Below are 13,322 nucleotides of genomic sequence, written 5' to 3'. Positions count from 1 at the left end.
ATACACATATTGATCTTCATACAAAGCAAACTCTTTGACTATCTCCAAATATAGACAAGTACTTGTTCTGACTTGATGAAAAATCAAACTACACATAAATAATGTTTAAATCATGTTAGGCTGTGTGTTTTATTGTTTAAATTAGCTGTCTTTGTCTATCTGGGGGTGGTCTCAACTAAACCCACTTCCCTGCATGTTGCTGTACATAATGCCGTATAAACTGCTCTATCTAATGTAAAAAAAATAAAAGAAATCAATGAACTCACTCAAATGTTCTCATGCATGGAAGTACAGCATGTGATGTTTGACTGATAGGAACACTGGCAGCTGGGTTCAGTGAGATTTCGCCAATTATGAAGTGGAACGTTTTACTAACTGGTTTGAGTTTCGGACATCATCTCCAGCTCCTATTAAAATGGAAAAACCAGCAATGTCCAACAAAGTCTTTGCCTCCATCTTTGTGTCTGTACAACAAGAGATCTACAAAACAAAGAACTCCGAACTACGATCTTCTTAGAAGAGTCTGAGAGCTTTAAGGAAAACATTTGTCAGTGAGATCAGAATAAAACTTGACGAGCTTTGAGTCTCAACATTTTTAGACTTTGGCAAAGCTTACATTCGGAGAACTGTTCTAAAATTGATGTATAATGTTTGCTCATGAAAAGGACCAGCTCTAAGAGAGTCTGCCACCATCTGTGCAGGGTTCATCAAATGTCTCATACTCAGCAAGTTTGATTTTAGCCACTGAAGCACTACTATGAATTATGACAGAAGTCATGATTCTTTCATGTTGCAGGTTTCTCTTTAAATGTCTGTAGTGAAATCCCAGAAACGTGTTTTTCTTGAGTTAACAATTATTGTATTCATTTTTTTTAGAATCATTGACAATAGTGTTCAGTAACAGCCTCAGAATTGCCTTTTCTTTCTGCAGTCTTCAACTTCAGGTTTCTTTAAAACATAAGCAGATCCACGTATTTGTGAGGCTGCCAAGTGGGTCGCTCTAAATCTAGATCAGTCCCAGTAAAGAGAGACACTAAGGCAAACAGGTCTGATCCAGGCCAAACTAACCTCTGCTCCGTCCTACGTAAGCTTCGCAACTAGGCCGAGAGAGAAATCCAGGCCAATACAGCCATTAAAGATGGATAACTGTCTAAGAAGAGTGCAGGGCCTCCATGCACCACCACGGAAACTGGGGGGTCGATGTTAAACGGAGGGGACCTGGTGGCAGACAGGATCGGAACCGGACCATCACATATTTAGGTTGAAAAATACTACTTCCCGTTAAAAAAGACTAATATAACCAGCGACCCTGACAGCTGTGAACCTTTATTAGATGAGGTGTTTCAGTCAAAACCTACAACGCTCTTTGACATATCGTAACTCCTTACAAGATCAACGAGAATCAGCTGATCTGCAGGGAAAAGCGGTTTTGCACTGGTAGGAAACACTAGAAAGCGGCTTTTCACCAACATGTAACATGTTGCCATGTGGTTCACAAAATCTTCAGTACCTAAAGTAAATACTACACTTCAACAAATGATTATTTCATTTTCTGGGGTCAAAACATGAAATTCCTTGGATTGTGACCTGAAAAAGTGTCTAAGTATTTGTTTTAAATTTAAATGTAAAAACAAAATGATTGATTTGTATGCAGCATAATTTAAAGATAATTTTCCAGATTGTATTATTGTTATTATTATGGATTTTTCTTTTGTGTTTGTTTTCATTTTACCCACTAAATTAGTCATCTGTTTGTATGATATGATATAATAAGAATTCTTCCCTTCTGCCTTCCCCTCCATTTGAAGTGCAGTTTAAGTGCAACTCGTATCCAAATTTTTTTTTTTTATTTCATCCTCCAAACGGTGGGATACAAAGTCCTCCATCACGAGCGTAAACTGCGTCGCGCTGAGAAGTGCTTTTTTTCACGTGGATGTGCTCTGAACCACAGAAGTTTACATTCATATGTAAGTAATGACTTTTTGTGGTAGCATGACCTTTTTAAAGTTATAAACTGCTGTTGTTATGTATATTTGAGTGCTGGAAGCTCCACGCTAACGCTAGCGTCATCAAACGAAATTAATGTCTGCAATATGAGACAGTACTTTTTCATAACCCCCCATTTGGAAGGACAAATGAAGGGGAAAGGAGAAGGGAAGAATTCAGATTGGGCCTTGGTCTTCATCCTACTCCTGTTCTTTAAGTAGATTGTGTAAATTGTACATTCTAACTGAAAAATAAAAAAAATAAAACATTTTAAAAAGTTTTAATAAAAGTGGCTACAACTCTGAAATCTGGTGGAATTTATGCTTCTGGCCAATGATTTTCAGCTGTCATGTCGTCATCCACCGGGTCCTCTTGGTTAAAGGACAGCACTGGTAGAAATGTGGGATCTGGGATTAAAAGATAACAACAACAAAAAAACCTGGGAAGGCTTTGAAAATAGATGAAAAGATGATCGGGAATTTATAAAAGAAGAATTGGACAAGAATTTCTTTTTTTTTTTTACTCTTCTGATGTTTTCCTGTGTTTTTCACATAATTTTTCTCTTTTTGTGAAGTTGCTCCTAAAGTTGCTGAACTTTCCAAACACAGAAGATCATTACAGCACCAGAAAGTCAGCATATTTTAGGCAGGAAGGAAGTGGATACAAAGATGAGTCCCACAGGACCCTGCAAGGTGAAGACACCTGGGCTTTTGTCAGCCAACATTTAAGCAAAACCATCTGTTGTTTTTCTAATACTTGTACTGCAAGAGTCCTCCTTGTCTCTTTCTCAAAACGACGCATGCTGAGCGATGAAGCACAGTCAACACTGCAGCTGTGAGGATGGACACAAACACTTGCCTGTCCGTATGCAAATACAGTGGCATTGTAGCCCTCGAAGCAGCCCTCGATCAGCTTCTCGGTGCAGGTGGAGTAGATGGCATCTTGCTGGGAGTCCATGTCAAACAGAAAGTCGTATGTGAAGGCCTTGTCTTTCCCCAGGATGACCTGAGGCTCTCCAGGCATCACATATGTACAGATGTGGCATCCCTCAATCTTCTCTCTGGCCAGCTGAGGACGAATCCTGCGGTAAACAACGGAACTGTGATCAAACAAAGCATAGGTGCTTTGAGGCAAACCTTTGGTCACATCGTCCCTTAGAGGACTGATAAAATGATGAAAGGTCTAATGACAGGAAATCAGCACATTCAACAAGGAAGAGGAGAGCTCCTGGTGGATATTTGGAGGAGGAAGAGGAGTTGGAGAACAGGATGAGTCTTCATCCCAGATGCAGTAAAGTAAAACAGTTTTGTACCAAAAGTGGCCTGAGATTAGATTTTTACTGCACAAAGGATATTAAATTAGAGCTGGAGATGGGTAGGGGCCCTAATACTTGAATAGAATCCACCACATGTTGAAACTTATATATTAAAGCCTTTACGAGCTCTGTGATTGTTGTGACCCACACGGCCAATCTTTCTCAGTTTCCCTTAAGGAGTTTATGCATTCATCAGAGCAAATTCCTTCTTGGCTTCATCTCATAAACAAGTTTGGAAGAAAGGCACCTGACAGCCAGTTTTCCCGTCTCTACCAAGTCAGGATAAGGGCCTCATTGTAGCTCCGAGTTCAGAATAAAACAATACTGAGTGGACTACAGAGTGATCATTGTGTTCCATTTTGTGATACCGCATTGCTGACACCAGCGCCACAGTTGAGGGGAGGCGAGGGGCGGTTACGTCCCAGAGGGAGGTTGTAATATGTCCTTCAATAACTGAAAATCCAAAAGGGGTGCAGTGTGTTATACAAAACAAAAAAAGCTGCTGAAGTCATAGGTTGTTTGTGTGTGTCCCTGCGTCAGACTGGTGACCCGGCCAGGGCGAACCCCGTCTTCACCCAATAGTAGTTGAGTTGGCTCCTGCAGCCCGGTGACCCAGCAAGGTAATCAGAAAATGGATGGATGGATGTTGCAGCTTCAAAACTGTCGTGGTCAAAAACATCATTTCTGAAGTTTCTCATAAAAACTTATGACAATGCTGTGCAGCTAACCAACACCACTACGAGCTTCTTTAAACCAACCAATCAGAAGCCAGCTTTAAACCGGCCAATCAGGAGCCAGTTTTAAACCGACCAATCAGGAGCCAGCTTTAAAACGACCAATCAGGAGCCAGCTTTAAACCGGCCAATCAGGAGCCAGCTTAAAACCGATCAATCAGGGGTCACCTTTAAACCGGCCAATCAGGAGCCAGCTTTAAACCGACCAATCAGGGCTAAGCTTTAAACCAGTTATTCTTAACCATGGGTTTGCCGCCCAATCTTGGTCTTCGAGCGCCCTCTAGTGGCCCCAGAAAAAAATTCTGTCCTGAACCTGTGGGCTGCAAGGGCTGCGGGACCTGAATGCAGTTTCCTCCCACTTGGTAGAAGTTATATTTATTTATTAACAATTTTATAAGGTCTTCTTAATGCTGCTGTTATAAGTTGGATGTCATAGTTTCGTACTGATCAATTGAAATTAATCTTTGAATTTAATAAAAGGGGGAAGATGAAATTTGCAAGCCAGACCAGAGCGCCTGCGGTGGAGAGGTAGAGCGAATCGAAGCCAGTAGCGGTTTTAGGCACGGGCAGTACGGGCAGCTGCTCGGGGCGCTAACTCAAAGGGGGCGGCAGCTCAGCGCTTGGAGGAAAAAAATCTGCGCCGCTACGGGTTTCTATTACCTGTTATATCACTATGTTTTGAACGGCCAGAAACCGGTGAATTGGCGCTCCCTGCAGGTGCACGCACCCCCGTCGCCTGAGAATACGCGGACAGGTGTTAAGAGAGAGGGAGGGCGGAGGGGCAGTTCAGCTGCGGGTCTCCAAATTAAGAAGACGGATAATGAAGGAGGGCGGGGCCAACTTTCTAGAAACTTTCTTATTTTTTAGTCAGTCATAACGTGACATTCTATAACGCATGTGTCAATACAGGAAGAGCTCTAAATCAACAACCGCCAAACGTGGGTTAAACTTTATTTTGGCGGTCAGAAAAGCTCTTTGACTTTGACAGGTGAGTCTCTGTTCTTCATCTCTGAGGCTCAAGATGGAGTCTGCTTCTCCTCCACTGTTGGTCACCACAAACATCCATTTTGGAGTTGATTCAAAACATTTAATCCTGACTTTATTGCGCTGATTGAATGGATTTAATTGTCACATTCACCCGGCACGAGGTGCGTTCAGGGGCTGCCAGAAATTTCCTTATGCGCTTGCATTAATAGCTCACTATTGCTGCATTCAGGTGTGCTGGGAATTTCTAGTATTTGCTCACAATGACCTCAGCAACACAAACACACTCATTCGGTGCTCCATTTCGTTGTGACTCACAACTACAACACTGATCTGTAAGATTACGCACAATTATGCGAAAATGTTGCACATATTTCTATATGAGCATGTTTTTATATGCATTACATAAAAAACCTTAAATAATTATTTTATATAGCTTTAATCTTTACTGTTCTGTGATTAAAAAACACATTTGTGTTTTGAACAAAATCAATTTCCTATCCCTTCAGTAGCCGGGATAGGCTCCGGCACCCCCGCGACCCCAAAAGGGAAGAAGTGGTCAGGAAGATGAATGAATGGATGGATGGATGGCTTTGATGATAACTTGATGCTTTTAAGTAAGAAATGTGTTCATCAAAAGGTTCAGAGAAAAGACGGTTAGTTTGTTAAAATAACATTACATTTCTGTCATGTTATCAAACCTGACACAAGATGACACTTTCACTTATTAATAGTGTTTTGTTTATGCAAGAGAATATTCATGAAGTGAAACTTTTTAAATAAACTGAATAACAGTTTTGATTAGAACAATACGTTTTTTATTAGAGAAATGTTAGATGCTAGTAGAAATCTAATATAGCTGGTAGACTGGATGTTACCGGCACAAAGTAACTCATCACTAAAAATGTACCAATCACTGGATTGAAGACAGCAACCATGAGCAGATTGTTCTTCTCTGAAGTAGAGATCAGTGTAGGGCATGTTAATTTACATTTTCAAAACATGGATGTTCTATTTTAAAATCCTATTTTTAAAAATATATTATACAGTATATTTGTAGTTAGAATTATTGTATGTACTGATAACTGTTTTTATGCTACTCAGAATTTTGTTAAATTGTGTTAAATGTGTCCTGTTTTCAATTGTAATTGTAGTAAAAATGGCCGTTGAGACAGACAAACAGAATTCAGTTGTGACTATGGTGGTGGTGGGGGCGCCTGGGGAGGGTCTCGCCCAGGGAGTAATTCAGTGTAGAACCGCCACTGATCGAAGCTGTCTGCTATTACAAATCCCAGATGGAGGAAACACATTATTATTTTGTTATGTTATGGGGTCCGACACAAGTTTACTACAACAACTACCATTGTCAAAGAATCGCGGAAACTCAGCATTTCTCCGCAAAAGTCCCGCCTGCCGCTGTAATGAGAGACGGACAGCAGAGTCCACAGACATGCCCCCTCCTGTGTGCGGACCTGAAATCCAGCTGGATCAAACATGTCACCAAGGGTGAACGTGAGCCGGAACGATCCGGTTCTGGTAAAAGAGTTGGAGGCGGAGCACCGCTCTGGCGGGAGAGATCAGCTGAGCGGCCGGTTTTCACCGTATCACACATGACAGAAGCTGCGGTCACTCTTATTCTCGTTCCCGGGCCGTCTCATTCCGGATCCATCCGCTTCACTTGTTAACATTCTGCGTGTCTCCAATTCATCGCCACCCTAAGCGATCTAATCTAATCTAATCCCGATCTACCGTGACAACAGTCATGGATGACGACGCACCTTCGTGACTCTTTTTCTCTTCTGACTTTTTAAAGAGAGGTGCGCTCTTTTTTATGATTACTCTCTAGTCTTTTCTACTTTTTTCTCCCTCCCCGCCCCGCAGGCGCGCCGTGGAAGGACGGGGATGTGCTGTGCGTAAAGGGGCACGCGGAAAGGTGGAGATGTGCTGTGCGCGCGCTGGTGGAGGGGGGGGTTGCGGAGCAGTCTTGTTCAGCAGAACATGAATGGATTATGAGACTAGATCAGAGATCTCCAACCTGAGGCTCTGGAGCCACATGCAGCTCTTTCCTTCCTCCATTGTGGCTGTTTGGGTTTGAAGAAAAAAACAATTTGAATAAATGATGGTTTTGTAGCATTGGTTCATTTACTTTAATTATTTACATTTTGTTACTTCTGCTTAGATTCAGTGGCGCCTCCAGAAATTTTTCCTGGGGGTGGCCGCTGGGGGGTCACTTTAAATTTTGGGGTGGCACACCAAAACATGACCTATATTTTCAAAAGTCATTCTACTAAACAACCTGTAGAAAAATATCAGAAGATATCAGCTGATATACTTTGATCTGTGTCTATATTTCATGTTAGTAATGTGCATAGACGAATAAAAGGACAGTTAACATTTGGAGTTGCACAAAAATGTAGTTTTATTTGCCAATTAGACAGGAATCACCATGGACTGTGATGGTTGAAGACGATTTGGCGATTTTTACTGAGAGCAGCCATGAAACAGTGGGACTGAAGAAAAGACAGGAAGCAGAGCTGGAGGTAGCAGAGATGAAGATGCTGAGGTTCTCTTTGGGAGTGACCAGGATGGATAGGATCAGGAATGAATACATCAGAGGGACAGCACATGTTAGAGGTTTTGGAGATAAAGTCAGAGAGGCCAGACTGAGATGGTTTGGACATGTTCAGAGGAGAGACAGTGAATATATTGGTAGAAGGATGCTGAGTCTAGAGCTGCAGGAAAGAGGTCTAGAGGAAGACCAAAGAGGAGGTTTATGGATGCAGTGAACAAAGAAGAGGAAAGGATGCAGAAGACGGTTAGATGGAGGAAACTCATTGGCTGTGAAGTCCCTGAAGGGAAAGCCCAAAAGGAAAAGATGATTTAAACACAGGAGAAAAATGAAATTATCCATGGAAAAGTTATAAACTAGAAAGTAACTTTAAAAAAAAGTGCATTAGCAGATGAAGATCTACTTGTCCTCCATGGAATTTTCCTCTTTATCCATTTCAAAAGCATTACAACCGTTGTTGTTTCACTTGGCGCTTTCTTCTTTTGTCTTTTGTCTTTACTCGGCTCATGTTTTGCTGCGACTGCTGCACACTTCAGAGCCCCCCCCGCCCCGCACACACACAGTGCGATCTGCCCAATCCCATTCTGTCCACGGGCGCGCGCAACGAGTATTTGACCATTGCTACGGCTTGAAGAGAAATAAAGAGAGATGACGACAGAAAGATAAAATAATAGATAAAATAATAAATAATTATTATTAATAATAATGAAAGAAGATGCTCCCATAAAGGAGCCACAACGAAAATTTGCGGGGTTAGGGACCGGACTTCCGCCAATTGGAGATCCATACCCATCCAAATCACTTCTGATCATGCTTTGTAAACATGTATTAAATTACTTTGGAGTATTGCTTAACATAAAGAGTTGTATTTTTAAATTCAGAACAATAGACTGTGTACTTTTCATGAGGACTGTCAGTCTGTCTCTCTGCGCCTTTAATCCTTCCACTCTCCTTATCTTGTTTCCATTAAAAGTGGGGTCATCTTGACCCCACAAGACAGTGCACTGAACTTTTCTTTATCATTGATTTTTGAGTTTCACTAATGTCCATGGCAGACATAAAATCCTGTCCACCTTTGTCCACATTTGTCATGGAAGGAATCACACATCAATATGTGGGTGGAGTCATCTGGACCCCAAAGAGAGTGGAAGGGTTAACGCTCTCTGTGTTCAAAAAATAACTTTTATTTCAGATTTCCTATATGTCTTTACCAAATTTCAGATTCCTTTGCTCTTTACCAGTCTTCTAAAAATGTAACTTGTCAGTAAAGCACTGGTGAGGGCAGGCCGGTTTAACCCTCTAATTGAATGGGTAATCTCGTCTTTCTGGCTTTCACACAGTTGTTTCACGGCCAGGAATGTGCTGGCAGATCCCAAATAGAGCCTCACTATTTTCAAAGGAATGCTTAGGATAATTCCCCCCCCCCAAAAAAAGAAATACCTAAAACAGATGATGAAAGCAGGAGAACTTCACAGAACAGGATCAGGGCTTGACATACACCCATTAGCACCATTAATGCTAGTGTGTCCCGAGGAAAACCGTTGAAGGATCGTACGAAACAACAGCTCAGTTCTCTGCACACAACTTCTATCAGGGATAGAAGTTCAACACACAATCCATATCCTTAACATTTATGAAGGGAAAAAGATGTACAGATGTACACTCAAACTCTATTTTTTTCTGTTTTAAAATCAGTTCCAGCGGCCTTTAAATTGTGATGATGCTGCTTTAGCCCAAAATCTAAAAACTTGTGTTGTTTTCTATGACATAGTTTCTGCAGAATTTCATAATCACCTCTGAGTTGAGAGCGGGACTGTTAGCACAGAAGTAAGACACATGTGATTTCCCATCATCCCTTTGTTTACACGCTAGTTTACAGCCCCAAACAAAAATGGCGAGCAATATCATTTCCATCCAGCCGTTCCGTTTTGATCCAGACTCCAGCTCAGATGAGGAAAACACAGACGTTCATGGATCTATTAGTGTGACAGTGTCTGCAGAAGAGAGCAGAGCAGGGAGCTTGTGGCCCCGCCCATGGCAGTTGCTGCGTCCCAAGCCTGATTTCTGTCAAACCGCGAGTTTTCATTTGATCCTGACTTGAAAAAAGAAATATTCAGAAAAGCAGTTTAAATCTTAATATTGTTGCACATGTGTCCTCCATTACGAGAAGATGCTTCAAGACCATGCTAAAAACTGCAAAAACACAATTTTTGTTTGAGTGGATCTTTAAAGCTGACACTAACTTGACCCTATAGATTTAAAATGATACGCTATCTGGGTTTAAGGGGGGGAAATTACGATAATGATGTCAAAATATTACCATCATAGCATTTTGATTTATGGTAGCCAAAATAACTATATTTGGCAAACATATATATATTGTTTTAACAAAGTTTGTATGACTTTATTTTTCATGCAAAAACAGAGTACATCTACAGTGGAGAGGATGTGACCCGAACTTTAACATTGTCAGAATATTGTCAGAGGTCATTGCAGACAGTGACACCACAGCTTTACTTTCCTGACTCAGGTCAGGACTGATGCTGCTCGGGAGGTGTAGACTCGCTGCCAGGCTCCAAACTTAAATTGAATGCTTCTCTTTAGAAATAAGACTGACAAGTCTGAGAGGAGGACAAGAAAAACTGGAGTGAGCAGCAGACGTGAGGACTGACAAGACCAAACACATGCAGTTTGCTCTCAGTTCTGCAGGCCACTGCTTACAACACATCTATATGGGCAGATGAAGGCGCGGTGATTCATTTCACAAGAAATCACCCATTTTATTCTGTTTGCTACACAAATACCTGCTAAAAAGGTGAGTTCCTATTTTGTCTTTGAAACATGTTTTGTTTAGGAACTGGCTTGTAAAAAAACTGAAAACATGTAACAGGTTGTGACATGAGAAACAAAACTCCAGCTTTTACTTTTAAGAGTAACTCCAATGACAATGGTGTTTTTAACATATTCTTCTGGCAGTTCTCTGATGATTATGATATTAAACTTAACATTTTATTTCTGAGAATAACTTTTTTCAATTCATTGTTAGGAACAGATGAAAAAAATCATTTAAAACAGTTTGTATTTACGTGAGAAAATACGCTGGGCCGGCCACAAGCTCCGTGCTCCGCTCCATTCAGATGCAGACAAATAGATCCATGAACGTCTTTGTTTTCCTAGTCTGAGCTGGAATCTGGATCTAAACTGTACAGCTGGATAGAAATGATATTGCTCGCGGTTTTTGCTTCATCGCTAATGGTAGGTTGACGTGTGCAGCTGTAAGCTAGCAGGAGTGTGTGTTAATAGAGAGCTCTCAGTTTAGGGTGATGGGAAAAGGGGCAGGGTTACTTCGCTCTAATAGTCCCGCCCACAACTTAGAGAGGAATTTTTATTGAACACTTGGTGCTCTGCAGAAACTATGTCCCAGACAACAACACCAATGTTTGTTTTTTGGCTAAAAACTTTATCTTCATAACCAAAAGACCACTGCCGACAATTAGATGATCAAAGTGGGACTTTAAAATGAATTGAGACAGCAAATCGGTTTGCATTTATAAAATGGTAAAGCAGTGTCCACCTGGAGTTAGTGGTGTGTACCGGAGGAAACACAGCAGAAGCGTGAACCATTTTTGTTTTTACAGTGATGAAAATACTTGCAAGTACTTAAGTCAGAAGATATTAATCTATGAACAATAATTACATTCCAAGTATTCACTTGGAATCCAGTTTTTCAATGCGTGTAAGATTTTGCTCTAGTGCTGCCACAAACGATTATTTCAATGGTCGACTAATCTCTGATTATTTTTTTTTCGATTAGTTGACTAATCAGTTCGTGCGGCGACTGGATGTAAAACACACATCTTAACCATAATTCACTTTAAACTTGAAGTGTTTAAGCTATATACTAACTAAAATAAAGACAAAAGTTTATTAATCTTTTAATGAATCGTGCAGGTATTCTCCTTCATTTTTTTCTGGAATTAAAACACGACTTAAATCAAACGAGGTAATCTGAATCAACAACAGAAAACTTAATAAAAGCCTGCAAGTATTTTTAAAGCTTTAAAATATAAATTTACTAAAACATGTATAAAGTATTTCAAAAGCTATTAGCAGATATAAACACACTCAAAATATTTGCTCACTGAGGCCCATTTATGAAAGCAAAACACTAATAACATCTTTGAACTGAAGATATTTCTATACATAAAAAACCTGAGGATGCCCATAGAAACAAAGAGAAGGGGGAAATGTATATTTTCAAAAAGGGAGTAAAGCAGGGGATGTTAGAATGTACATCAGTTCTTTCCTTCTTTCACTACCTCCATCCACTGTACATGTACAGACCGAAATTACATCATATTTTTCAGCTTGATGGATCGCCCTTAAATCTGTGTTACTTCTTTAATGTTGTGGTTACTTTGCTGTTTGTTGTCATTTTTGTGACTTCAAGTTAGATTTAATTGTATGCTTATTCTGCTAATGTTATGCTACACTTGTAAACTTAGCTCTGGACTTTCATGCGAGCTACTTCACTTTTGGGACTCACACATCGCTCCACAACTCCGCGGCAGATCCGTACCGACACACAGCCTCTCTGTCTGCGCTGTGAATGTTTCATAATCCGCTCTTTGAACCGAACGACGTGATCGTCGCGCAGAATATGAATGAAGCCTTGGACGAGCGGTTCATTTCCAGTTGTAAGTCATTATCCGCGCCGTCCTCGCGGCGTTTGGTTAGAAGAGCGTGGATTGTGAAACGTTCATTATACAGACAGGGAGAAACTGTAGACACGGATCTGCTGCAGATCTGATCGATTATCTCCAAACAGCACATTAATGACATTTGAACCCGGAAAACAGCCGCGGCAGCGCCAACTGTCTTAGCGCCAATGTTAGCTTAGCTAGACGAAGCTCTCTGTTCAACGTGGTCAAAGTCAGTCACAACATGCTTCATCTTCATGCACCGCCATAGTCATCTCATGGAACACAAGTTCTGGCTTAAAGAAATTACATTGGACAATTTTCCTCTTTTATTTTTGTTGTTTCTAAAACATTTTCGAGTTCCGTTAGCGTGTTGTTGTAATGTTGTTGATACTCCAACCTACCCATTAACATCACTGCTAACTGGATTAGCACCACTGCGCATGTGTGAAGAGAATGGCAGACCCGGCATTAGAAAGCGCGCACTGTAGTTTTGTGATCAAAACAAGGAAAAAACAAAAAAAAAAACGACGCTTCGACGACCAAAATAGTTGTCGACTACTTTAATAGTCGACGTAGTCGCGGCTAATCGACTAATCGTGGCAGCCCAATTCTCCTCATTGGCTCATCAATGCAGTTTGCAAAGAACAACTGATCCGATCACGTGATCGGAAATCAGGCCCGATCACGTGGTTGATAACTCAATAGAAATGGACGTTTTTTCTCCGATCAGGATCGGATATTTCATTTGTTCTTCTGATGATCAGCACTTTATATTTCAATCTTATTATTCTGGATAAATACTCCACTAGAAGTCTGCATGTCATGAAAAGATCACAAAATGTCATCACCAGAAAACGGCAGCAGCTCAAGCAGAAAGATAACATAAACAATTCAGTCAAGCTAGCTAGATGATCACAGATTCAGACTTCAGGGATCGATAACTCTTTTAAAAACGCTTTAAGCTGACAGTAAGTGTCTCTGTTGTCTTAACACAAACAACAACCTCTAAAGGCATTTCAACAGAAAAAGAC

The 13,322-nt window shown here is 40.8% G+C and overlaps 1 protein-coding gene across 9 annotated transcripts in view; it reads right to left on the bottom strand.

Annotated features, from left to right (window-relative positions):
* The window catches only part of kif21a (kinesin family member 21A), an 82,600-nt gene that overhangs the window by 45,999 nt on the left and 23,279 nt on the right, over positions 1 to 13,322 (bottom strand). For all 9 annotated transcript variants that reach the window (XM_036212617.1, XM_036212619.1, XM_036212618.1 and 6 more), the window contains one exon: positions 2,845 to 3,067. In XM_036212617.1, coding sequence (XP_036068510.1) covers positions 2,845 to 3,067 — 223 coding nt within the window. The remainder of the gene's footprint in view (positions 1 to 2,844; positions 3,068 to 13,322) is intronic.

Source organism: Oryzias melastigma, linkage group LG6 (genome assembly GCF_002922805.2).
Source record: "Oryzias melastigma strain HK-1 linkage group LG6, ASM292280v2, whole genome shotgun sequence".
Lineage (NCBI taxonomy): Eukaryota > Metazoa > Chordata > Actinopteri > Beloniformes > Adrianichthyidae > Oryzias > Oryzias melastigma.
The sequence above is the reverse complement of the archived record's forward strand: the minus strand, read 5'-3'. Positions and strand labels throughout refer to the sequence as shown.